Here is a 27,066-nt window from a genome sequence, read left to right as displayed (position 1 = left end):
AATGGTTCATAATAGTCATAAAGAAGCTGAGTAATGTATTAGACAAATTAAATTCTCATGGGAATATTTAGTAATCTGTTTTCATCATACAGTTCTTACACTTTCTTTTAAAATGTGCATTTAAAACTTTAGTGATGCTAGTGTAAGCTTTTATATTCTATCATTTCACTTTTTAATCTCTTTTACAGAGAGAATATAGTACTTGATGGTAGAATGTTCTTGTTTCTATAATTTTCTCCTTTACAAAATTACTCTAAATTTGGAGTTTAAGAAGAAAGTGTATGTTCAAGCCACCTGGTATTAAGGCATGTGTAATGGGAATTTCTAGTCTGACATTTAACAAGGACTTGCAGGTACACATGAGGAAGGACTAACAGGTGTGCACATCAGTATGTAGGAGGTTGGAGAGGCAGATTGCAGAAGAATATGCCATTATAGTCTAATTATTATTCTTCTTCTCTCTCTCTCTCCCCCTCCTCTCCCCACCCCCGGCAATAGCGATACAAAAATATACCCCAGACTAATTTTCAGGGAAAGTGTTGACACATAACAAGTAAATATAACTAGTGATGAATTTGCAATGCTAGTTACCTTCAGAGGAATAAGATCCTGTTTAGGAGGGGTGTTTTGTGGTTAGAGATTCATAAGCTAATAATGTGACTGCCAAACTTAAGTATAGACCAGAGATGATATTATATTCTTGAAAGAAAGCTGAAAGAAACACTAGCAATATCTGTATCAGCCATACTTTATCATCCAAGCTGTTTCCAGAGATAAAATGCTTCCATTCAGGGAAATCCTTAATGCACACTGACCTAACATTGGCCTGCAGTTGAATTAGCAAATTGGAGCGATAATTGAGGTCTGGCTGAAAAGCAGCATGTGTAGAAGTGCTTTAATATTTGTTGACCTGGTGCTTGGATAGCAGTTTGGATGAGGTAACAAGGAAAAAGTAGCTAAATATATGGGGAAAAGTACTGCTCAAGAAAGCATGGAATGGGTGAGGAGAAGATAGTTTTCCTTTTTTGAGTTAACCAGTGGATAGGTGACTGTCCACAGTGGATAGTTTGAGAGAACTGGGGAACTACTTAGTCCTGCTGAAGAACCCAAAATAAGTGTAGAGTGGTTGCGTGGTTGGCATTTGGTTTGGTTTTTTGTGGGTTGGTTTTTGGGAAGGGTTTTGGGGGTTGGTTTGGTTTTGGTTTTGTTTTGTGGGTTTTTTTTTTGTTGGCTGGTTTGGGGTTTTTCGTTCCTTTGTTTTTGTTTTTTGGTGTTCAGGCTTGTGGCTGGGTGTGGGGCTTTTTTCTGTTTCCTTATTATTGCTTATTTGTTTCTGCACCCCTTGGATCTATCAAAAGAAATGCCAGAAATCCATCCCTTGGCCTTCTGTCTTAACAGGCACTTTAGCAACCTCTACCGGTCTTGTATTGCAACTTGTTGCATCTAATTTGCTGTCATTACAGCAAAACATCTGTAATCTGTGCCATTAATGCTCTAAGGATACCCTGTTAATAAATATTTATAGTCAGGTTTCTAAAGTATGCTTTTATAGCATTTTTAGCCATGTGAGGAAAGCACAGATGAGATGTGATCAGATAAAACAACAGAAAAGCATGACCAATTTACTTTTTAGATGTATCCAAAGTGTAAAGGCAGATAGTAAGGTTTCATTCATTTGATTTTGGGGAAGGTGAAGGGCATGCTGTTCCCTGTTGCCATGCTCTGTGTATTTCCAGAAGCTGTTCTCTTGTACTCACAAAGGCTGTTTCCAGAGGGGTAACTGACCATAAATGGAACTTCAATCATTCTGAGTGCATCAGAAGTTCAACTAGAATTGTTGAATACAGCAGTTACTCTAATATTTGCACAAGTAGCTTTGATATTTCTTAAGGTGTGGACTTACGTGAAGTTGCAGTAGGAAAGGATTAGCAGCGAACAAGAAGTGCAGATAATATTTCAGACTGTCGACTTCTTTGCTTAGATTTTGTTAGGTATAATCATTTCATAAAATCAGTTTTGGCAGAATTTACTCTGAAGAGCACTTGCATTGTAAGTCTTTTGTGAAAAGTGAATGTGATACTAAGCATAAAGTTTGTATTGAAGAATTTTTCTGATCATGTGCTCTGCCAGAAGAAAGGAGATTTAAAAATTCATTTATTTCTTTCCTAGCTATTGGTCCGGCATTATAACAGCGTAGTATTTGGCATCTGAATCATATTTCACATTAAGACTTTTGAGTTTTTTTTTAATAAACAAGATAAGCAGTTTATTTTGTGTCTTGTACTCCGGTTCTGAGCAACCTCTGGGAGATGACACATTACTTTCATATCAATAATTTCCACAGAATAAAGCTTCAACAGGAGTTCCATCATGTTACAAGTGCCAGGCCTTTTAAGTTATCTGGGGATCTTGCCAGTAGTCTTTAAAAGAACGCAGCTAATTAAATCTTCCACTTAGTGTTTCTGGTACTAGGATCTTTCTTGTGGCTGTCTCTCTTCAACAGTATAAAGTCACAGCGAAGTGTTTCTTGAAATAACTAAAAGCAGTATGTAAAAGGATTAGTAAATGGACATTACTGCAAAAATGACTTTATTGTACTGCACTCTAGTATTTAAAAGTTCTCCTTTGTAAATAAACTGCTTTTAATGGTTTTAGAAGAGCTCTTTGTCTGAGTCACCATTGTTGAACTCAATTTGTGCTTGATAATTAATTTCTTGAATATATTTTTTCAGTTTACTTCTATAATGCTGTGTTGCTGTTGTTTTATGCCTCAATCTCTGAAGCCAAAATACTGCTGTCAGCAGTTTTCTGTACCTGTTGGTACCATTTTCTGCTGCTGCCTATTTACTGGTAGTCTTGGCTGTTTTCTCTTGCATTTGTGCCTTTTGTTTTCCACTGGTATATACATATATATATCTTTCTGACAATATTCTGCATGTCGTGCTTCCAGATTCTGAGTTATGTGCCTGACAACAGCACTATGTTTCTGTTCCTTAGATGTGCATCTGCCAAAATACCTTCCAGTTCCTTTAAGCTTTCTTCTAGCAAGATGGAGGCTGAGTCCTTTTTAAGGTCCTTTATAAAATCAAGAATTGGGAAAAAGCCTTCTAATCTGTCTTTATTAGAGGCCTCATGAGGCCTCCTGTCACTTCAGACTTCCTTAAGGTTAATTTGAGTTTATTAATAATCTTTATTTTAAATGTCTTTGAGCTCTGCAGTAGGTTTTTTTGTGTTACTGTAACGGATATACTGCCTACAGGACTTAAAGTATATTTCTCTATGAATTTCATTGAAATTAAGCACTGGGGTGATGATCTGGAATGTTCTCCTGGTTTAAAATATTTTAAATTATGTTTTTTAATTATTCTGTGTTTTTCATTAGAGGAGTGGATGCAAGAAACTTTTTCCATGCAGTTTTTGCTGTAAGAGCTGTGAAGGTGCTGTTTTGCCAGTCTGATACCTCAGACAAAAGGTGGAAATTTATGTAAAGAATAAATACAAACCATTTAGATCTGTACAGGGTATTTGAGATGGAGAGTATCAAGTTTACTGGTCTGATAGAGTGTATTGTAGTATGGGTTACTTTAGTGTAGGTTAGAGAAACTGGAAAAAAGAGCTCTTAGGAGGGCTTGGGGAGTTGACTGTTTGTTTAGCAGTGTTAAATTGGCTACTCAGTATGAGGGCTGGAAAAAATGGCATTTGAAACTGAACTAAGGTAAACCAGTTTTCTTGTTAATAGACTCCTATATTTTTCTGAACCTGTGATCTTGACAGCTTTGAATTTTCATTAGATAAGCATTGCAATACAGTTATCATTGATAAACATTTGAACTATTCAGTTGCTTAATTTGTTGCTTTTTTTTTTCCTTTGCTTACCAATGTTTTTCTTAATAGTTGCTTAGAATAAACTGTAAAAGCTAATGGGGCTCTGTCACTGCCCAAATTTGTCTAGCATTCTAAACTATTGAAGAAACAAGAAGGGGGTGTTTTTAGTGAGCCGTGGATTCATCCATTTCTAGAATTGTGCTGCGACTGCCACAGCATTTGGAAGTGGGATCTCCAGCCGCTGTGAATCTGCACCAAGAGCAAATGGCTGCCAGAGGGGCTGAGGGGGTGTACTAACAGGCTTGCTCACCTCTCTGGCCAAAGCATGGTGCACTCTGCCTAGCTGCATCATCAGCTCTTCCTTCAGGTCTGCCATAGTGAACAGACCTTTGCTCCAAGACTTCAGGGACTTTTAAAGTATTCTTTGTTCCCAAACCTCAACGAATTGCTTGCTTTAAACCTGAGTAAATGTAAGCAGGCTTTGGCATCTTTTTAACAGCATATGTACATACTGAACATTGCACTACCCAATGTATGTGAAGTGGGAGGGAAAAGGAACTCTAGTACTTGGAATTTGTGTTTAAAGACTATTTCATTACTTCATTTTAACTTTTGAAATTCTTATCCCTTATTTGAACTATAATAATGCTAATGTTTAATGTAGCTATTCTCTATGATGGAGTAAAAGCCTGACTCTTTTTCTGGTAGAAAATAAATTACATTTCTCCGTTTCAGATGTGGTATTTAATTGTGTTTCTCACTGGCCAGGGTGATTTTCCTCAGTTGTGTGAGCCAAGATTTCTTACTTTAGTTGCCTTTTTAACATGGTTGCTTTTCAGATGTGTATATATGGCTTGAGTTGTTAAAACCAAAATACTTTGATCCTCTGCTTGTCCAGTGTTGCAACTTCTGAGATCTCTCAGGTGTGTCTAAACTTCAGTCTAAAGCATGACCACAGCTTGTTTAGGCATATCCATGCTACCTTTACATTAGTGATCTTGGGTACTGCTAACAGCAGCTGCAGGGCACCCCATGTAGCAGTTGGCTTCAATGTATCTTTGCACCTTCCAGATAGCACTTTTGGTATATGCAGAGTAAATTTGTGCAAGATTAGTGCAGGTTTGTATTTCATTAATAATAGTGTGACTGTTAGCGTTAAATGTGTGCTCACCTCTTTTAATTTACTTGTGTGGGGCACTCAAAATCCTGTCTTGACTGCTATTTTCACAGATCTTTGTACTGGTCACCTCTTTGCAGGTTGTTTGGGGTGAGTTGGTTGGTTGGTTTTATTTTCTAATCATACAGAATTTCTAGCTCCTGAAAAGTTGGGCTGCTCTGGCTCCATTAATAAAGTGCACAAAGAGAAGGGAAGCTGAACTCACATACTCAGATAAACACAATATGTATTCTGGGAAGGAATACCATGACCTGAGTTTCCAGTTATAGTAGTTGTGGCTGCAACTTACCATATGTTACGGTGTGTTTAAGTTGTGATGCTGTTTTTGATAGCAGAATTTTGTGTTACGTATACTAAAAACTGCAGGTAGGATTGTGATCTATGTTTTATCAAGACATCTCTGGATATTATAACAAAAATTTCTGTTCTTGCATGTATTTTAAGTATGTATTGTGATTATATCAGAAAAGATAGGATTTATGGGACTAAAGTAATGATCAGATGGTTACTGGGATATTCTTAGGATGTTGCTTTCACTATATTATTAGCTAACAACTTGGTTTTTTTCATTTGTGTGGCTCATATAGGTGGAGTTTCCAGAATAACATGTATTTTGGATTAGTTTAGGGGTTGGGTTTTTTCTTTCTTCAAAGCTATTCTAAAATTGTTGGCAGAAAGTTGCACTGGTTAATGTGTTGCTTCTTAGATCATATTCAGCTATTATTGGAGGTGCTCTGGTTCAGCACAATTGCCAGTTGACTGGTAGTTGTATCAGGTCAGACCAGAGAAGACACAGCAGCTGAAGAAGTCTTTGAAATGAGTGGTTCAGGATTAACATATAATATAATAGTTCAACAAACCTGAAACAGTATTATACCTGCTTTGGCATCCCTGCTTTGTGCTTTCCCAACAATTCTGTGCATTTCTTTCTCCATCTTTTGAGATCTTTTGAGTCTCAAGAAAAGTTGTAGCATTGCACTGCACTGCATTTGAATCGCAACTGGTGTTAATGCACTAGAAAATTGTGATTAATGTCTCCCAATTAACTAGTCCCACGTAGTGCATAGAACTACAGAAACACAAGCATGCAGGCTCAGCTCACTTAGAAGTGCCAGTGGGGTTGTTGGCAAAGAACTCCAGCTGGCGGGATCCAGGGAGCAGCATGTACGGGTGCTTTGTGGTACTGGAGGCAGGTCTCTGCTGCAGGTTGCCCTGAGTCAACACGTGGGGTAATACTGCATGCTGAATACAAGGCAAGTAAGAAAGAAAAGCAAGTAAACAAGAAGAGAAAACGAATGAGTCAATGGAGATGTTTGAATAAGATCTTAAGAGGTAAATGAATGTGGGAGTTGACTACTTTTAGGTGTTTTTTATGAAAGCAGATAGTTACATTTATTTGTAATACTAGTTTATGTGACCAGGATACCTTTCCATTGGTTAACACAAAGGTGCATTCTTCCAGAATGAACTGGTAGAAAGTCATCTTGGTAAGAGCCTGTGGATATCATATAACCAGGACAGATAAATTGTATAAGTGTGGTGATTGTGATATAATCTTATTCATAACTCTTAATAATTTCCTTTAAAGGAGAAACAGAATTAGTTGAGGAAACCTGAGTTGTTATAAGGCTATTTCCTTGTGATCATAATCTCCAATTATTTAAGTATTCTGGGTAAAAAACAAGTAGACTAGTGGTAGTAAATTCTGAAACTCAGGAACACTGAACTTCTAGCCACAATATCCTGATAGTAAACAGTAGCAGTGATGGTAAAGGTAAGAATGTGGGTACACTCAAAAGCTGAATGAACACTATCTTCCTTTTTTTTATGTGGAATTCTTCGTGTTTACTTGTATTTTAAATAAGTAAAAATGCTGTTCTTAACTGTGAGTTTTAATACTTTGATATGACAATAATTTTTATTTTTTTTTTATTCTGCATATATTTTATAATGTCAATATAAAAACCAAGACAGAAGGAAACTGATCAGGAGATGTGTCAATAATTTGGGCAGTTTGGGTTTTGGGATGGTTTTTTTGTTACATCAAAAGTGCCTGCTTTTAGTGTCTTAAGGCTTTCCTTCCTCTTCCAGAAAATGCTGGGACAGAAGAGATGAGTACTCCCTTTACTAAGGCCTAAAACTGCCTGTTGAAAAACAATCCTGACCAGGCAATATACGAATGGCCCAAGGAAGCCAGCAAATTGATATTCAGGTTTTACATGACCTGCGACAGAAGTTTCCTGAGGTACCTGAAGGTGTTGTATCCAGATGCATGTTACAGGTCAGTGTTCTGTTAATAACTCCACAAGTAAGCAGTGTTGCTTATTTTAAGCATTATGTATGGGTGTCTCCTTTGAAAGAAGATATTTTTTTCTATTTTCCTTTTTTGAATGAGACTAATCTCAGGCCAATTTAACACAAAGAAATTGGCTGTCTCTTTTTCCATGTCTAATCAAGGGTGGCCCAAGGTAAACCATCCTGTAAATCAAGAGTGAGCATGGAGACTACCTACTCACCAATCAGTATGCTCATGCCTTTTAGCCATCTCATGAGCCACTAACTGTGGCAAAAGGAGGAATGCAAAGCCAACATGAGTCCAGCAGGGACAATTTAAGGTGTTTTTTTTGTTTGGTTTGTTTTGGGGTTTTTTTTGGTTGGTTGGTTGGTTTGGGGTATTTTTATTGCTTTGAAGGTCAAGGCAGATCCAGAAGCATCTTTGCTACCTGCTCTCCATCAGGCTTCAGGGTAATTAGTGGGCCCTTGCCTTGCATGCAGGTTACTCCCCCTGCTTTCTGCTCGTAGCTCCCTTGGCCTGCAGAGCCAGTGCTGGTAGCCCTGAGGTATCTTGTGCAGCAGGGAGCCTAGGAGCATGATACAGATACACCAAGTTCTCAAAGTCAGCCTGAATTAGGCAGGACTAGGTGGCTGTAGCCTAGCATCCACTGTGTTAGACCTGCATGGATGTGATGCACTGATGTGCTTCTGCCCAGTGCTTCCCATGGCTTTGGCTGCCAGATGGGCTTCATTCCTTTTGTTGTAGCTTTGGAGTCCATGCTGCTAATCTATGGATTTCTATTGGGCTTGGAAGTAACAAAGCGTTTTTGATTGGCACTGCAGTTACTGCAATGGCTATGGACTGTCATATCATCAACTTCTACCTTCAGCAGTCTGTTTTCTGTATTGCCACCATGAGAATACTTATCCCCATATTTTGCATCAGTTTCTGCTCTATAACATCATTTTAGTTACTTCAGCAGATAAATTAATATGCCCATTCAAAGTCTGTACCTTGAATACCTGGGGTTAACAAATGCTGATAGACTTACTTAACTATGTTGCTTAAACATGTTTGCTTTGCGTTTTCCAGTGATCACAAAGCATCCATACTGATTGGACTTTTTTTGTTATCTAAGGTGTTCAATCTTTGAGTATTCTGGATAATGAGAGGGTTGTCTGAATATTCATATGGATCAGGATCATCAGTATACACAACTTAATTAGAAAAAACATGTTCCCAGAAGATGTTCTCTGAGTTCCCAGAAGCTAGCAGTCTCTGGACTATGGCTAGGACATCTGTGGTTATGATGCAACATTCTCTATATCATAATTGTTTGTCTTGGGTTTTTTTATGTACTTTTATTTATAAAATACATATATGTGTATACTTATATATGTATATGTAGTCATACATACATGCATCCAAACACAATGTTTTTATAGTTGGGAGTTAGAAGTGTGACTGCCAATTTAATGTTCATGTTTTCAAGACTTTCTTATGACTCTCCATTTGTACTAGAGTAAAAAGCTGTGAAAAGCGTAGTTATTTGAGAGAATTGCTTTTTGCTTGCAAGAGAGCAAAATTCAGGGCTCATTAGATTCTAAGCTTTCCCACACCCTTTCTCTCTTAACTGTTTAGCTGAAAAGAGAACCAGACTATAAATTGCCAGTATTTGTTTTCAGGATTATACACTGCCATTTTATTAGTTCTTTGTAGGATAAATCTGATTCTTCAAACATGAGAACTGCTTGTTGAGCAAGGTCAATGGACTTGACAGAGTGTGAATACATCAGAAATTTAAAACCTAGTGCTCAGCTCTTGAGAGATTCAGCAGTCTTCATAACATCGAATATGGTGGATTATTTATGTTGTCATATATATATGTGTGTATATATATAAAAGTCTTTATCTGTGAAGAAAAGATATTGTGCAACCCATACTTTGACAGAGAGATTGGAGAAGGGTTTAGATGTTGAGGAATTGATTTAGGTCTGCTTTCGTAAGACAATATTTAAGAAATGCCACAGTGTAATTAATGTTCCATATGTGCAGTATTATTATACTTATTCATTACAGTGGAAAGCTACCCTTTTTTTGTTATTATTAACTGAGAGCTTCTGAGACCCACCAGTAAAATCCTGTCATATTGGTGGTTCTCTGAAATTTCTTGAGCTCTGGTTTCTCTGAATCAGTGGCTTCTATGGACTATCATAGCTTCTAGCTATGCTGCTCCTCTGAGATAGTGGGGAGGTTTTTAGGCTTGGGTTTTTTTGTTTGGTTGGTTGGTTTTGTTAAAAAAGAAGCCTGATGTGATCTTGTTAAACCAAGAAATTTTGTACTTTGAGTAGTGGTGAAGATTGGAAAGCAGAATTTGACTACTTTTGCGTGTGCTTGCAGTACTGCTGGAACAGTGTTGGAATATTCTAGCTCTTGTAGTTGAGCATAGTGGAAGGAATTTCTGAAAAATGTAGTAACTTGGTTGAGGTCAAAGATAAGTACTTAAGGACAGTATCAGGTATAAGAAATGCTGTGTTTACCTTGATGTGTCAGGCGAAGCATCGTGTCTGGGTGAAATTGTTTTTAAACTGGGAATAGATTCCAGGAGAGAACCTGAAAGAGTTTTAAGCAGTTACGCAGTTTGGAATTTGATTGGCAAGAGGCTTTTTTAACAAGAAAAGTTTCTTCAGATCACCATGAACTGTGCAGGAAAACTACACAGATCCTTAAAACTACACAGACCCTTCAGACCTCTTCTATTTTTTGTTTTGTTTGTGTGGTTTTTTGTTTTGGTTTTGTTCTTTTTTTAACTAAACACTTTCAACTTATTTTTGAAGGAAGGTTTATAGCATTATATGCTTATAATGAAAATCTTGAGAATAACAGAGTATGCAAATGTCTTAAGGTGATTAGCCCACTGTTGAAATAGCTGAACAGTACCTAATACACTGAAAACAGAGGACCACCAAAAAATCTAGTAGGATGAAACCTGTATTAATCTAGGGAATGAAGTTTTATTGTTTTCTTGGGCTGACAGCACTGAATGTTCTTGAAAAGTTTTGCATCCCTCCATTCTTCTCAACAAGCCTTCTGCATTCAGCTCTCCCCTTCTCATTTAAGGGAGTCACTGCAATGTCCCTAGTCTGTGGACATTGTCCCCTTTTGTTCTTTTTTGTGTCTGGAGCATTCTGTCAGTGCCTGCTCCTCAAGTCTACATCCTCTCCTTGCTTCCTCATTTCTCTCCAACATTCTTATTTATTCTTTTTTTTTTTCTTTCTCTTTCAGGATGCCAACATTTTAAACTCAATTGGGACATGGGCAGAGCTAACATGAGGGGTATTGTTTTGCTGGAATATGCTCAGTTCTGCCATCAACCGATTCTCTGATCTGTAAAGAACTAGAAGCGGTTGAAACTCTGCCTCTGCCAGCCAGAAGATGCCAGGGGTTCCATGTGCCCCTGTTTCCCCTTTGTGTGCTCCAGTTTGCTCATTGATGTCACTGAAATTTTGGAATTGATTTGATGCAATCTTAAAAAAAAGAAAGGAAAATAGAAAAAAAAAATTGTCCATAGAAATGCATTCAAGCTGAGTGTAAGAGACTTGGCCTCTTCCTTTTTGGTTTGGTATTTTTGGCCTTTCTGTTAGTAATTCACTTAAGTTCATCCAAAAGCTGCCTTTAAGATCTTTCTACCTTATTTTTCTGTGGCACCCTATCTTTTTGCCTTTTCTGGCTCTCTTTTCTCCCTCACAACAAATACAGGACTATTTTGCCTTACCTTTTCCTACCCACTGTTGTGTCCGTGTGTGATTCCATTCTTCATTACTAATTTCATTTGATTACTTTGTCCTGATAGGCATAACCGTAATCTTGACCTGTTTTGGTATCTCTTGAGGTTTTTCTGCAACAGTCTTAATATACAGCTGGTTAGTTAGATAGCCTCTAGGGAATCCTGTTATTTTGAGAGTTCTATGGCTGGGTTTTTTTTTGTGGGGTTTTTTTTTGTTCGTTGGGCTTTTTTTTTATGAATTCAGAACTGCATCTGGCCTATATGAACACATGGGTTTGGTTTTGTGGGTGGAGTTCAGCCCTGTCCCTCTCCCCTTCTGTTATGCCAGTCCTTTTTTTTCTTTTTTAATGTGAGTTAGAGACAGCCTTGCTATATCTGCACAACACATTTATGACCTCTCATCCTGGTTGAAGGATGAGAACTACTGTCTGCTGGTTTAACAAAAGTAACTTGATACAAAGCATTTGGCATAGATCAGTTCATCTTGCTTGTGTTATTCTTTAACTAACTGATAATGTTGCTCCTTGGCATACGCATTCTTCTTAGTACCTGTTTCTGTGTGCTGGATGAATCTGACATCTATTTAGTTTTAATGTCTGGGCCTCAGCAGGTGCTTTTCTGGCTAAAAGTATTAACCTTTATTTCTTGGTGGTGGGGGAAAGTTCTGTCATAAAAGTGATATGGACACAGTATTAAGAAATTACCCCACTGATGCATGTTCACTCTTCTAAAAATCCTTATGTAGGAAACTAAATTGGGAAAATCTGAGTACAGTATTGCTAAAACTGGAAAAAGAGGAATGAGCAATTTTCTTCTGAAATGTTTTAAAAAAGCAAATTAGCTGGGTTGGTTTTGTTCTAAGTCATCCTATTACAGGTTTTAAGTGGCATTGTACAAATGTAAGTATTTAAGAGCTTTGCAAGCAGTGGTGTAAAATGAAAATACAAATGTCTCCTGGCTTTTCCATTATTCATTACATCTTGCAAAAGAGTAATCCTGCTGCTTTTGTATACACTGAGTTTTTACATTTCTTCTGAAGTCATGTACAACGCCTGGGGCTGGCATTTTGCTTATCTGCATACGGTTCACTTTCCATTTTCAACAGGCGGTAATGCATAACTGCTATTGAAGTGTTTGGGAAAAGACTTAAACTTTTATTTTGGTTTTTGTTTTTAAGTTATTAACCAGTAATACACAGGTGCTGTGAATCCATTTTCTGTCATTTCACCCTTCAAACCAGAGACTTGGTCATTGCTGAAGATTGCTCTGAAACTGAGAAGGAATAGCGAAAGTATTCATCCGAAGTATATCATACTGTATAATGTTAGCTTGTCAAGGTTCAAGATCTCTCTGCAATTGCTTCAACAGCAGTGCAGACCTCCCCTGTTGGTACCAGTGACTGAGTTGCTGTTCTCAAAATAGTAAGGTTCACATGCAAGCCCTTTCTGCGTATTTAGCAGCTATGCTAGCCAGCCACCTGTAACTTTGTTTTATGTTAACTGTTAATTTTTCAATGATGATTGGATGCATATGTATCCAGTTGTGATGGTATTGTATCACTAATGTCAAACTTTCATCTGTCTTTTATAGAATAACAATAATTTGGATGCCTGTTGCGCAGTTCTCTCTCAGGAGAGCACGAAGTATCTCTACGGTGAAGGAGACCTAGGTTTTTCTGATGATTCTGGGATTCCTGGACTACGAAATCACATGACATCTCTTAATTTGGATTTGCAGTCACAAAATGTGTATCACCATGGAAGAGAAGGAAGTAGAATGAATGGAAGTAGGACTCTAGCTCACAGCGTTAGTGATGGACACCTTCAAACCAACCAGTCCAACAATGAACTGTTTCAACAGGAACCACAGACAGCACCTGCACAGGTTCCACAAGGATTTAATGTCTTTGGGATGGCTAATACAGTTAGTACTTCTAATCCAGGACAGCATCTTGGATTTCACCTAGGCAGTAAAGGAGTATCTAACTTGTCTCAACAAACACCCAGATTCAACCCCATTATGGTAACTTTAGCCCCAAATATTCAGCCTGGTCGCAATACCCCTACGTCTTTGCACATACATGGTGTACCTCCTCCTGTACTTAACAGTCCACAGGGAAATTCTATCTATATTAGGCCTTACATCACAGCTCCTAGTGGTACCACTCGACAAACACAGCAGCAGCCAGGCTGGGCATCTCAGTTTAATCCCATGCACCCTCAGCAAGTCTACCAGCCTTCACAGCCAAGTCCCTGGACTACTCTTCCTACATCCAGTACTACGCCACATACCTCATCACAACACTCAACACAGTCAAATCAGCAAGGCCACCAGACTTCTCATGTCTATATGCCTATCAGTTCTCCTACTACTCCACAAGCACCTATGATTCACTCATCTGGTAGCTCACAATCTTCTGCTCATAGCCAATACAACATTCAGAATATATCCACAGGACCTCGCAAAAACCAAATTGAAATCAAACTTGAACCACCACAAAGAAACAGTTCTTCTAAGTTGCGTTCAACTGGCCCTCGCACCTCCACTACTCCCTCTTCCCTCAACAGCCAGACATTAGGTAGAAGTCAACCCACTGTTTACATATCGGCCAGTCCTCCAAATACTGATGAAGTGATCACACGCAGTCAGCCCAAGGTCTACATTTCAGCAAATGCCACAGCAGGAGATGATCAAGTTGTGCGGAACCAGCCCACGCTTTTCATATCAACAAATCCTGGAGTATCTGCTGCTTCTAGGAATATGTCTGGTCAAGTAAGCATGGGTCCTGCATTTATTCATCACCATCCACCCAAGAGTCGAGCAGTGGGCAACAGCACCACTGCAACCTCTCCTCGAGTTGTGGTTACGCAGCCTAACACAAAATATACTTTTAAAATTACAGTTTCTCCAAATAAGCCCCCTGCAGTTTCCCCAGGGGTTGTGTCCCCAACCTTTGAACCTACAAACCTTCTAAACCTTCCTGATCACTATGTTGAACCAGAGGGTATCCAGCATCTTGCTGACCCTGTTTTAGCACATGTGGATAGGATCAGTGATGCACGGAAATTGAGTATGGGATCTGATGATGCTGCCTACACACAAGGTAATATTCTTAATATAAATAGTAGACATTTCAACCGGGTAGTCAATTCAGTATGTAGATTATGGAACAGGAAACAGCTGATAACATTTGTGAATGTTAATATAGTATCTTCAACTAGCAAAATAAAAAAGCTTTATAAGCATAGATTTCTTTTTATGGTAAAGACATGTAACTGAATACTTTGAGATAATTCTTCTGTTTGTCTTAAGCAGATATGTTATCTGTATAATGAAGTAGAGTCATAGTGTTTTATTTTTTATGTTGTTCTAAACAAAACACCTAAACTTGTTCAATTTGTCCTAACAATTTGAAGTTACTAGTCTACTGGCAGGTTTTTGAATCATTTGAAATACTGTTTCCATTGGAAAATGTTCCCAATTTTTTTCCTTTTTCCGAGTGTTACTTAAGAAGCAAGAAAAGCAGACTTCAGAAGAAATCAGTGGGATGAAGTGTTGGCTTCCGTGTTTCCTAATGTGTGCCTGACAATAAAATGCTTACAGTCTTGATACATACTTCTGTTATGTTCTAAAATGTGAGAAGGAACACCACGCCAGAGAAAGCTATTTTAAAGACTCAGTGGTGATGGGGAGACTAAAACTTAGAATACATGATACAGCAGCTCAACCTGTTAATCTTTTTCTTCTGTTTTCATGGGTTTTGCATGCTTTTATTACCAAGTTGATGGTTTATTAACCCTCCTGTATAAAGATCATTTTGTATAAAGATGTTGAATGAGCCTTAGGATATTTAAGCAGTATTCATGATAGGTTGTCAAAAAAATTTCTCTTTGACCTTACTGGTTTTCTTTGGATATGGCAAACAATTCAGCATTAAAAAACTGACTTGTTCTGTGACCACTGTAAACATTCTTCAGATTAATTTAGCCATTTTGTTTTGTACAAGTATAGTGATCAGGATACTAGAAGCCTGGAGTGCATCTTGAGTGCTATAGCAATAAAGTAAATCAAAAACAGATTATAGTTTGTGTGCTGCTTCTGGATGTTACATTTTACAATCAGTGAAGAGTTAAAGAGCACCAGAAAATGATTTGTCTGTATAAGAGCAAAACAAATTGCCCTCCATAGGGGGTTTTCCCTTTTCTTACTCAGATGGGAGGCTTGACTGGCTGTTTAGTCCTAGAATACTTTTAGGGACCCAAAAATTAAGCAATTGAAATCTTTTCCTTAGGCTCTATCTAAACACTCTTCAAAATCATGAATTTGCTTCATGCATTCTTCATTTTAGATATTTGTTGGAGAAGGGTGTCTTCTACCAGGTCTATTTCATCTTTTGTACACTCACTGTGCATGCAGTCATATGCTGAATAGTGAAGCTAAACAATTATTTTCATGGTGCTCATTCTGTGTATAGCTTTCCATCTCTGTAATGGGCAGGCATTCTATTGAGAAAATACATAACTGTAATAAAATCTTTAGGTTGATGTTTTCATACTAGGGAGCTTCAGTCCCTCAGTTCAATCCTACTTGGCTTTTTAACTGTTTTTTTCATATTTTCTTTGTCTTGGGGAGGGGATGACATGCATAGTTCATTATTGGTACGACCTATAGGTATGTATGTGGATGTACATGAGCTTAACACTTCTTGCTACTGTTTTTAATGTGAAACTGTTAATTGGTAAGCTAGTTTAGTAACTACATATTTTGCACAGTTCTTGCTTTGGTTTCTTGGAGCTTCTTAAAATTTTCAGAGAAGAAAAAAAGCCACAGGAAACAGATTTCTTAAAATCCTAACCAGTCCCTGTAGATGTCTTAAAAAAAAAATACATGAATGAGGTACAGCTGTGCCCCATCCTCCAATACTTCATGTGATCTAAGAATAATTACAGAATTATATTTGTCTCTGTAGCAGGCCCCATTCTTAAGTAATGTTCTCTTTAAAAAAAATACAGTATTGGAAAGGGAGAACAAAACCAAAATCAGTTTGACTTTTGAAATAACATATTAAATGACTGAGTTTGTGTAGCTTTAAATACAGGTTTTGAAAATGTGCACAAACTTCAGTTTGTCCTGAATCTACTGCCACTGAACAATTGCAATGCCAGAATTCCCCTGTCCTCCAGATTTGGCAAACTAAGAAATTTCAGACATTGATAGGCCTGTAGAATAGGGTGAAATCATTGTGTTCCTAGATTAGATTTTTTTTTTCCCTTAGAAACACAATAACGAAAGACATGCTTAAGTACTAATTGTTTAAAATTCAGATTCACAGAGGCTTCAAGAAAACAATTATGTGCCATTCCGCTGCACATACATTTTCAAATTTGCAAATATATTTAGTACCTGATTGAGTTGGTATCTAGGAAGAAGTGAACTTTTGTCCTCCAGACTTTCACACTCCTTATAATTACAATGATTTGTGGCCTTTTTGTGGAAAATGTGCGCTTTGAACCTCAAAGGAACCAGTGGCATCTGCCAAAGCACTGAATCGTGCAGTTCTTGCCCAACCTGCTGAATGTGAACAGACAGAAGCTGAAAAAAATTGAATGTGCATAGTACCCTGTTTGCACGTAATTAAAAAGCTGAACATAAAATATGTTCTGGTTGCAGTACAGTAATGATGAGAAGGCAGTTTTGTACTTCTTTTCTAGGGCGATTGCAGGAAATACCTTCTTTTTAAGGATGTCCAAATAAACAGGTGCAAGCCTGAGACTTTTTGGCTTGCATTCCAGGTTAGCGTATGTAGAGTAACCTTGGTGTGCCTATGCCGCTCACATAGGTAGAATCCCCTTCCTTCAAGAAGCACAGGATTATCGAAAAGACCATTAAATATGTCCTCATGGTCAGTCTAAACTAGATCTGGTAGCTGAATTGTATTAGATTCGCAGATCAGTCCAGTTTCTTCTTAATGTTTTTGGTTGCTTTGATCAACACTAGAGGGAGCTGAATACTTAAATTCCTGGTTTCCATTAATACCACAGTGGGGTATGGGGAGATTTTGTCTTCTCCACCCCATTTTTTTCCTATAGCTGCCAAAATGGTATTTAGGCAAAATTATTGTATGTGAAAGCCACCACCTAAACCAATGTCTTGCCAGTCCCTTATCCAAGTTATTTTTAATAGAAGTGTTGCGTAGCAATATCAAGGGATTCTTCTTTAATAATAATAGTAATTTTGTAATGAGTGTGTTTAAAATCTTTTGGGATTTAAAATTATAAAATGGTAGTCACATGGCTACTAGGAGAATAAATTGGATTGTGCCTGGAAAGTTATGTGAAAATGGAGAGCGTGTAGTAGTGCTCTTGGGCATCCATCAGTGCCTTCTGCTCCCTACACGGTTCCATAATGACAGCTTAATTAATAAATTGTGGAAATGGGGAGTTGTGGGGGTTTTCCCCTTTACAAGAATAGATTTTAAAAAACCATGGGGAGTGAGGAGTGTCTTGCTCATTAGTCTACTCTCGAGTCCATGCCATATGTCCTAGAGATACTCTGGTATCAGCCTTCCTCGCTTACAATCTCCAGCATACTCATTGCTCACCAGCATCCATAGTTGGATGGGTCTGAAGAGCTCTGAGTCTGGTCAGTAGAGCACAGCTGTGCTGCTGCAGGTCAGATGCCAATGACCTGGCCTTTGAACAGTTGCCTCAGTAGTAATACCAAGGCAGTGGAAATAGAAGAGACTATCTAAAAGTAGAAATGAGGTGTAGAAAACAAAGAGTTTGTACTCTCCTTACAAGAGTAGAGGTAAAGTAGTCTTTGATTTCCTTTCTTTATAGTTTCAGCTACATTTGTAACTTCTGGAGTTCATAAATGGGGAAGAAGTTCCTCCAGTTGTTTGAATTCCTAAAAAGCTTTTCAAGAGAAGAGGTTGCCTTTTTAAACTACTGACCTGATGATTCCAAGTCTTCAACAAAAATCTTTGTCTTGGGATTTCAGTTACTAAATTTTTTATGTTACATATGAGCACAGCTACAACTTTAATTATAATTTGACTGTGTGGCTACCACAAAGGTTTATGCAGATAAGATTGAACAAAACTAAGGAGAAGGTTAAGCAGCTTTGTTGTTTGTCAAAAGTATCTTTTGAACACATGTGACTCAAAAGCCTGGGCTGAATGTCTGTAAGGCCTTGCAGTTCTGTAACACTGTACAAAAATAGCTTGGCATGGTTCCTCTTTTTGAAGAACCTCTGGAAGACAAAAATATGATGTGTGAATGAATGAACAGGCAGGAAATGCAACAGAGGGCAGTTCTGCTTGCCAAAGATGTGGAAAATTGCATCTTTTTGATGTGATTTTTTTCCTGGTTTTTTTTTTCCTTCCCCCCTCTGCTACTACTGAGGAAACTTAACCAACCAAACTTAAGTGCTTCTCATATTTTGGTACCTGAAAGAAATCATGGTGAATTAAACATCATGTTCTAGCCAGAGTCTGCTTAAATACTTGATGAGACAAATTCAGTCTCTTTAAAGTACCTTGTTATTGCTGCTACTTTATAATTTCCACAGTGCTATAAAAGTATCCATGGTCTATGAAGCTGATCTGAGTTTGTATGAATTAATAATTTAATGGATGAATTAATAGCTGTGCAAAGTTGAAATGATTGTTACCTTTATTTAATTAAATACTTTTTCATTTTTATAGGTGATTATTGCTTTGAGCAGTGTTATCTGCTCACTTGATGATATTTAATGGTATACCTACCTTTAATGAAATGAACCCCTTAGTTTGTATAAAATCGATTTCATCTCCTGATACTTACGTTCTTTATATCTTAAAAAAAAACTGTGGTTTAAATGATAACTTCATCATTTCTAAATTAGGTCTCCTCATGCCATTTTCTTTACAAATAGTAGGCAGCGTTAGAAATTAGAAGCAAGTCCAACCTCTGTGATGACTATAACTGATGTTTGCCAGTGGTATGGCCTGTAGCGCTTTCTGTTTTAGCTTCATATAGTGTCTCCTGCTATGACAAGAACAATTTGTTATATTCAAATACAAATAGCAATAAAAGTCAAAACCTTGATGCGTATCTAGCATATGTAGTGTTCTTTGTATTGTGGCCGTCTCTCTGAAATCCTCTTTATGCTACCTGTTTTACAACGTTTGGGTGAATATAATGCAGAGAAACATTTGTTGCTGTTTTCTGGTAGTCATTCTTGTAGATTGCTTTGGGTCTTGGAAGAGACTTTTACAGATTACAGCTAAATTTTGCATGGTTATCTGTTATATTGTATGAGTTTCTCATTGTATTTGCTTGTTGCCTGTAATTGATTTGTGCTGTTTTCAGAAATACAACACTTTGTGTTTTATGGGAGAAATTTTCTTGTGAGGAAAATGGAAAAGCAGTCTCTAACATCTAATGTCTGTATTTTCCCAAAAGAATATTAACTTTCATCTTTACCTGATACTGCCATGTGAAGAATAATAAAGTAGATAAAATGGGACTTTGTGTATTACAGCTTTACTGGTACACCAGAAGGCCAGGATGGAGCGACTTCAGCGAGAACTTGAGATTCAAAAGAAAAAGTTGGATAAACTAAAATCAGAGGTCAATGAAATGGAGAATAATCTAACACGAAGGCGCCTGAAAAGATCGAATTCTGTATCCCAGATTCCATCAGTAAGTTGAAACGTCTGTAGGCCATAAACCTAAAGCACAAATGTGGTCTGTCACGTTAAATTAAAGGAACGGTTGCTCATATATTGACAATATACTAGTGACAAGTAATACAGCTAGAATTAAACCAGTAAACAGTGTAGTTTAGAGTAAAGACTAAATATGCATTTTTGAACCACAGCCTTTCAGTTCACTAGTTGGTTTTTGAAGTGTTGCTTTTAAAGACAGTCACAAAAGGCTTGACCTGATAGTCCTTCCTAATGTTTCAGACTACAAATTAATACTCATACTGCTTTCCACGCAAATTACTTTTTGGTGTTCATGCATATGCCAATCTCAAGGAAACTGATTAATGTGCCAGTTTTCAGTGTCAGATGAGCCATTGACCTCATGAACCATTGGTTCTGTTCTGGCCACAATCTGAAGTAATTCAGTCAGCTCTGAAATCTGATGAGAGAAGAATTCAGTGGGTCTGAAAGCTTTGTGTAAGAATATGCTTGGATTAAAAGAAAGGTCATTATAAAGGAAGATTCTTTTATGTTCACTTCTGAAATAACTGGATGCTGCCTGCTGATGTGTGAATGATGACTGATAATGAAATGGAAAAATTTAACAGATTTATTTTTTTCAGCTGGAAGAAATGCAACAGTTACGAAGTTGTAACAGACAGCTGCAGATAGACATAGATTGCCTAACCAAAGAGATTGATCTTTTTCAAGCAAGAGGTACAGTATGTCTTAGTACATCAGCAACTGTAAATACTGATTTTTTTTTCCTTCATTCACTGTCTGCATGTAGAAAAGTCTCTGTTATAAAATATGCACACACTATATACAAAGATGCACACTGTTTGCAAAATCATCACATTAGTTTGAGTGAAACCATGGAAGTAATTGCCTAAGCCTGGGTTTGTTTTTTTGGGGTTTTTGTTTGCTTCTTTGTTTGTTTGGTTTTTTTTGTTGTTGTCGGCTTTATGATTTTCCTAATCCCCTACTTAGCTCAGAAGAAACTTGTGATGCTGCTTATTTCATAAACCCTGGAGTGGGAAATCTGGTTATTTTAGTATCAAAGAAGAGGGAGAAGCTGTTTTCTAAATGATACAGCTATACCTATGTGTCCATCTCTCTCCCTTCTTTCACTTTTTCTGTATTGTATTTGGCCTCTCAAGTTAACAGATGTAAAGTACAGTTGTAACTTCCAGTGTGCTCTCCTCCTGTTCTTTTCTACAGGGACACAGTCTATTGGTCATGTGAGTGAAATTATGAGACAGCTGAGCCAATTCAAGAGCTGCCAGCAAGAGGTCCCCTTCTCTGCCTGTTTCCCTCTTTTGCCACTTACTGTGGCTCTGGCTCTGTGTCAGCTTTTTAGACCTATTGCAGAGCTGATTCTGCTCCCTAGCCAAGCAGAAAATAAGAGCTTGCTACAGCTGACATTAGGGAGAGGCAAGGGAAAGGAGAACTGAGAAAGGGAAGGGACTAATGCTTTCCACTTTCAGCAGCAGCAAGCTGTTAGATTGGTATGAGGTTCTCCTTCAGACAGTGTACCTGCAGATAAGGAGAAAGTAGACAGGTGTACTGAATGTAAAAACTTGACCTTAAATAAAATATTCAAACTGCATGTGATTTTTGTCTGTCTCTTACAGTAAATTGGAATTAGGAGTTCCTCTAGGTATTAAATCTAAGCATATATAATATGCTGTGTAGTAGATAGCACATCTCTTCCAGTAAGATACAATTTAGAAAGTCTCAGGTAAAATTTTTTAATAAAATGCTGTTACGTATTTGAATGGCAGAAAAATACATTTAAGGAATTTGTGCTGCTGGATTCTATTTCTGACTTCTCTTGAATATTTTGGGGAGTAAGTTTTTTCAAGTGTATTTTTGACATTGCTAATATCAAACTCGGGTCTGTATTGACACCCTGATTTAAAAGGCAATAAGTGAGTAATAATACTATTTCAGAATTGGTGCCAAAAAAAACCTGATATGCTTTCCTACCCAAGCTTATTTTTAAGACTGCTGTACTTTTTTATTTTTAGGACCACATTTTAATCCCAGTGCTATTCATAATTTTTACGATAATATTGGATTTCTTGGTCCGGTTCCACCAAAACCCAAAGGTACTGTACTGGTAAAATTTGGATTTCATACTAATATCCAGTTTGCATCTGATACCAACTTGCAGTTTATGAATCTAGTTTAAATGTTGATTATGAAATAGATTACTTTAAAAGCATATGAACCTTACATTTTACCTGTATTGGCAGTAAATATGCTTCTGTTTGCTGGTTTCCTCTCTATTCGTGTATTCAGGAAAGAAATACATTAAATGGGGTACGTTTAAAGATGGATAATATATTGGGGGGTATTTTAGGTAAATGGAAGCACACATTTTATTTTATCTCTTAAATGATAGTATGAGATACATTGCTTAGGGATGAGTGAAACTCACTTAGATAACTTCATACTTTTCTTTGGGGAAAAGTAGATTTATTTACACATTCCAGTAACCTAGTTTGGTTACCCTGACTTCCTGGGTACTGTACAATTTTTATTAAAAATTTACATAAAAGCCTTCTCTGAGTATTGTTAAATATAGATTTATATAGTTGACGATGAAAGGAATGCTGCCCAATAGAGCAGTCAGTATTGTTAAAATTATTAGTCTGTCTTGAACACTGTTTTGCACTTTATTTTCTTGCCCTAATGGGATGTCAAATAAAATATGATAATTACCTCATGTGTTACCTAAAGCAGAGAATGAAATTAACTTGTTTGCAGCAGCATCATACCATGACCTATAAGCAGACCACCAAATGAAATAGGTAATCTACTTGTTTCTGTCTAGACTTTCTTTCCAGGAGGTTCCCCACATAATATATACGTGTGGTTGATCCTTGTAGTGTGCAGATAACCATTGTTACAGAATCGCATTTTATGTATTTCTAGCTGTTCTGTGTTTCAGTATGGTCTAGATAAATTGTACTTTTTTTGTCCTCCAGACTGTTTACAGCTCCTCCAAAGTGGTGCTCTTCTTCATGCTTTATAAGGTTGTTTTTACCTTCCGTTATCTAAGCTGTTAATAAAAATACTGAGTAAAGTTACATCCACACGTAGTACTTTTAGACAAATTTTACAGCTGAAGCATGAAGAATTTATCATAAGTTTTGTCAATTACAAAGTTCCCTTTGCATTAAATAGAACCTATCAAAGAAGAAAATTAAAATTAATTTTCAGTGGCTAGCTAATATTTGCATTGACTAATGTTCTGAGAACTCACAAATTTAGGTGTTTAACTATTTGGTACAACCTACCTTGAAAATGCAAAGTTAACCCTGACTGGTTTATTAACCTCTGAAGTAACTCTCATTATTTCTTTCTTAAAATGCATTGCTACTGTATCTTAGTCTTTTGTTAATTTTAACTGAATTTTCAGTTCATTTTAAGTTTCAGTTTAGCTACGATATAAGCTGCAACTTAAACCAGACTTACCACTGTTGACAAAAGAATGAAAACTAATTCTTTTTGCAGTTGTGATCAATACCATTGTACTTCCTGAAACTGTTGCGGTCATTCTGCAGCAGTTGCAGTTAGCTACTTGCTAATGAGATGTTCTCCAGTTGAAATAATTGGCCAAAAGACTTTGTAGCGGTTACCTAAACTGAGAACCCTTAACTTGAGAAGTCGATCTTCTTTGTTTCCATATTGTCTTTTTTCACCTTCTGTCTTTTCAGATCATGCAAAAAGATGCACTTGTATGCTTGGGGGGGATTACTCTATAGCATAACAGACCTAGGCACTGATTTTCACTTCAGTGTATCTGACTGCTTAGTTGTTCTGGGGAAGAGCTGCATGTATTCATTCTAGGTTCTAAATGTTAAATGTGTCAAAAAGTTACAGACCACTTCTTGACTTAATGAATTTTAGACCACTCCATAGACCTCAGACTACTAACTCTTGTGCATGTTTCCTCTGCTGATTAATTTTTACATTTTATCTCCTTTACACGCGATAGCATTGAACTGAGACCAAAAGGGAAGAAAGCAGAGGGAAGGGATGTGAAACTTGCTTTTTATAGTTTCACCTTGTGCCTTTTGGCTGACTTACAATCAAGCTGTATTCAAGGGGGTGGTAAAACGCTGCCTCTGTCACTTGCAATAACTGTGCTGTTCTCGGAGGAGCAAGATAGTTCTCAGTTACTGAAAAGAAAAAAAAAAGTCTCAAAATTCTTTCCGTGCTGTTCTTGGTTAGTAACTGCTTATCTTATCTCTTTCATGTCACAGATCAGAGGTCCATTGTGAAAACACCAAAGACTGTTCCAGACACGGATGAAGATGAGGGGGCTCAGTGGAGTTGTACTGCCTGTACTTTTTTAAATCATCCAGCCTTAAATCGCTGTGAACAGTGTGAAATGCCCAGGCATTTCTGAGCCAACAGGCTCATTACTTTCTGTAAAACCATAGGAAATGTTACAAGGAACTATCCAGTCATTTGGGGGGGCAAAAAAAAAAAAAGCATTTATGCGTAGGATTTTGTAAAATTGAAGGTGTGATGAGATGGTATTTTGCTAATGTTAAATGTCAGCCCACAGAGCTAGTAATACCTCAGTGTTGTGTCACAGGCAGTTGAAATCGATCAGCTGAAAGGTAATCTGCTGGAAGACTCAGTTGCCAGCTGCCTAAACCATGTACAGTATTACCCAGTATCCCAGTAACACACTCCATGTTCAGTGCTTGGGTGTTGCCCATTCTCTTCTCTGCCCCGGTGTCACTACTGAATTTTGACAGGGGAAAGGAATATAGTGCTAGTGTTTTTATTTTCAGAGCTTTCAGTGGAACACTACATGCACAGAGGAGATCTAAAAAGAACAAGGTTTAACTGTGTAAACTGTTTGCTGCCATAATAGTGCCTTCAATAAAGGGAAGAACTTCACAAATCAGTGGTACTTTCTGCCTTCCCTGAAAACATCTCTGTGAAGCCAAGTACAATCACATCTAAAGATGAAAAGGAAAAACTGCATGCGTTGTCTGTACAATACACACAGTGAAATACCCCAAAGCTTTTTCCTACTGTACATAGCTCTAGAGCCTGCTTTAAGTGATTTCTTTTCTTCACCTTTATTATTTTCTTGTACTTCTGTATGTATAGTGTAATAGTCTTTTTGTTAACTTTCTTTTTTTTTTCTTTTAAGTGATTAAGCACGATCATGTCCCCTTTTTTTAAGCTTTTATCTGAGAGAAGCAATGCCTTAAAATAAGAGCATTAATAAGAAACTATGCACAAAATAGCTTCCCTCTGCTCATTCTGTACATTGCTCTTGTAAATGCTGATGATCTGTGAAGACCTGCAGATGCAGTGTGGTAAAAATGCAGGAAAAATTGGAAGAGTTATGCATATAGTTCACTCTGTACACTGAGTTTTACGGTGGGTGACACAAGGTAGCATTTTGTCTGGCGTGAGGAAACTTTGTACTAAGAAACTTTCAACCCACCAACAGATCGGCATCCGATTTAAGCTTGCTTCATCTGCTGGGTATCTTGCAGACTCTTGAAGAGAAATTCGTTGGGGAAGTACGTACAGTGCCAAAATCAACAGCAGCAGCATCGTACAGCTTTGTTCAAGGACTTTAAATGCTTTCCTGTTTCGGCAGCCGGTTTCTAAACCTGACTTTGTGGTGAAGTCTCATATTTATAGAAAACAAGGATAGCAATATTTAGGACAACTGAAATAAAGGCTGGAAAAGAGAAATCAAACAGACTTGAACACTGAAGCAACCTCAAGCATCTCTTTATTTTGATGATCTATTTTTTTAAAGAAAATATTCACATGATCGGGGATGTATGTAACTGAAATCAAGAAAATGGAATTCCAGTTCAGTATGCATGAAAGATGGCACACAAAGAATGATGTAGCAGCACTTAGCGTGAGGCTGGAGGGAGTGCTAATAATGTAGCAAGAGACAAAGTAGACTGTCACCCACTGTAAACATTTGCCAGTGGACACTTTTGTTAGGAGTTTTACAAGTGATCTATGTGAATGCACAGAGGCCTTTGTTTTGAAGGCTTTGCTTTCTTTTTTATGTGGGAAGAAAATGCCAATCCCAGGTAATTAGGCAGTAGACCCAAAGCACTTGCATTCAATGCATTTTGTTTATAAAATGAGGCCTTGTTTTTCAGCTTCATCTGCAGTTCTATGTGAAGATTGACAAATCAGTTTTTACCTGTTTATTAATAAAACCTAATTTGGATATCTTGAGTTGATGGTTTTGTGATTTAGCTGGGTAAACTGCCTTTGTAACAGATAAGTTATTTATAAAAATTAAAAAAAAAGAATTATATTCTAATGTTTTGGGTTTGTGATTTGTTTGCTTTTCCCATGCTGTGGAGCAACACAATACTCAATGGAACAATAATATTAGCAGTCTTGAAAGTAGGCTTGTCTTATTTTCTTATGACCAGAGATTTTATTTAAGCTTTTGTTTTGTTGAATCTTGTCTTTCCTCCCATGCATTATTCTGTTTGATTCTAATTCAGTGACTGTTGTAAGGAAGGTGTTCCATAAAGCTGTACTGATAAAAACCATTCACTTATTTATGAAGTAGTAAGCTAGATATGGGCCCTTTTTACTTCATGCTTTAAGGGTTTATGATTTCTAAAATATTTTTCAAATGCAAAATGGGCAACCACTTCATCTAAGGTATTAGATAATATAGGATATACTTTGTGTACTGTTAATATAAGTCCAGTTTAAGGATTATTATGGTTAGACTGTATTTTGGTGCTATGTATATTACACTGTTGTAAGATGTGGAGTGTTCCTGGACTTGTCCTTCCCACTTGCTCCTGGTGTAGACAGACATCTGGTATGTGGACTTGGGCTTTCCTGAAACACAGTCATGCCATGTAAAAGCCCTTCAGGAGACATCTATAAACAGATTAACTACATATCCAGCAAGAAACATTCCTTAACACAGGTGAATCAACTGGAGTGCCTTAATCTGCTGTGTGAAGAATATTGTTTGGAGCATGGAGGGCAGCTGTATTTAAAAAGCAAACCAAAAACTCCAGTCAGCTGTCAGGTGGAGAAAACATGTTTGGGGAAATAGGTAAAATGGAATTCTGTTCATCCTGTCAAATATGTAATTGATCTTTTCCTTGCATTTATTTGAGTGTCTGTTTTCTGAAAGAGGGGAAAAAAAAACCCTTACATCCTAGCTCCAGCTACTTATGCAGAGCCCTTGACACAGCACTCAAATAAGCAATACTTTTTGGTAAACTAGGTATATTTTAAAGTAGTCATCAGCATATAGTCACTTAGTGATA

The 27,066-nt window shown here is 37.3% G+C and overlaps 1 protein-coding gene across 2 annotated transcripts; it reads left to right on the top strand.

Annotated features, from left to right (window-relative positions):
• The first annotated feature begins 7,087 nt into the window (after positions 1–7,087).
• TAB2 (TGF-beta activated kinase 1 (MAP3K7) binding protein 2) lies at positions 7,088–26,087 on the top strand. Of its 2 annotated transcripts, XM_034060621.1 has the most exons (7): positions 7,167–7,283; positions 10,563–10,867; positions 12,655–14,167; positions 19,588–19,748; positions 20,377–20,470; positions 21,784–21,864; positions 24,028–26,087. In XM_034060621.1, exons 3-7 carry the CDS (start codon positions 12,775–12,777, stop codon positions 24,171–24,173), a joined length of 1,875 nt encoding a protein of 624 aa, XP_033916512.1. In that variant the 5' UTR covers positions 7,167–7,283; positions 10,563–10,867; positions 12,655–12,774; the 3' UTR covers positions 24,174–26,087. The 2 variants fall into 2 exon arrangements, with proteins under 2 accessions (XP_005150150.2, XP_033916512.1); XM_005150093.3 differs by lacking the exon at positions 10,563–10,867 and having other exon boundaries at positions 7,088–7,283.
• The last annotated feature ends 979 nt before the right edge of the window (positions 26,088–27,066 follow it).

This window comes from Melopsittacus undulatus, chromosome 3, assembly GCF_012275295.1.
Source record: "Melopsittacus undulatus isolate bMelUnd1 chromosome 3, bMelUnd1.mat.Z, whole genome shotgun sequence".
NCBI lineage: Eukaryota > Metazoa > Chordata > Aves > Psittaciformes > Psittaculidae > Melopsittacus > Melopsittacus undulatus.
The sequence above is the reverse complement of the archived record's forward strand: the minus strand, read 5'-3'. Positions and strand labels throughout refer to the sequence as shown.

Coding starts and splice junctions, on each gene's coding strand:
- TAB2 (XM_005150093.3), top strand. CDS start 7,182: ATGGCCCAAGGAAGCCAGCAAATTGATATTCAGGTTTTACATGACCTG. Junction 14,168..19,587: donor TGATGCTGCCTACACACAAG/GTAATATTCTTA, acceptor TGTGTATTACAG/CTTTACTGGTACACCAGAAG. Junction 20,471..21,783: donor TGATCTTTTTCAAGCAAGAG/GTACAGTATGTC, acceptor TTTTATTTTTAG/GACCACATTTTAATCCCAGT.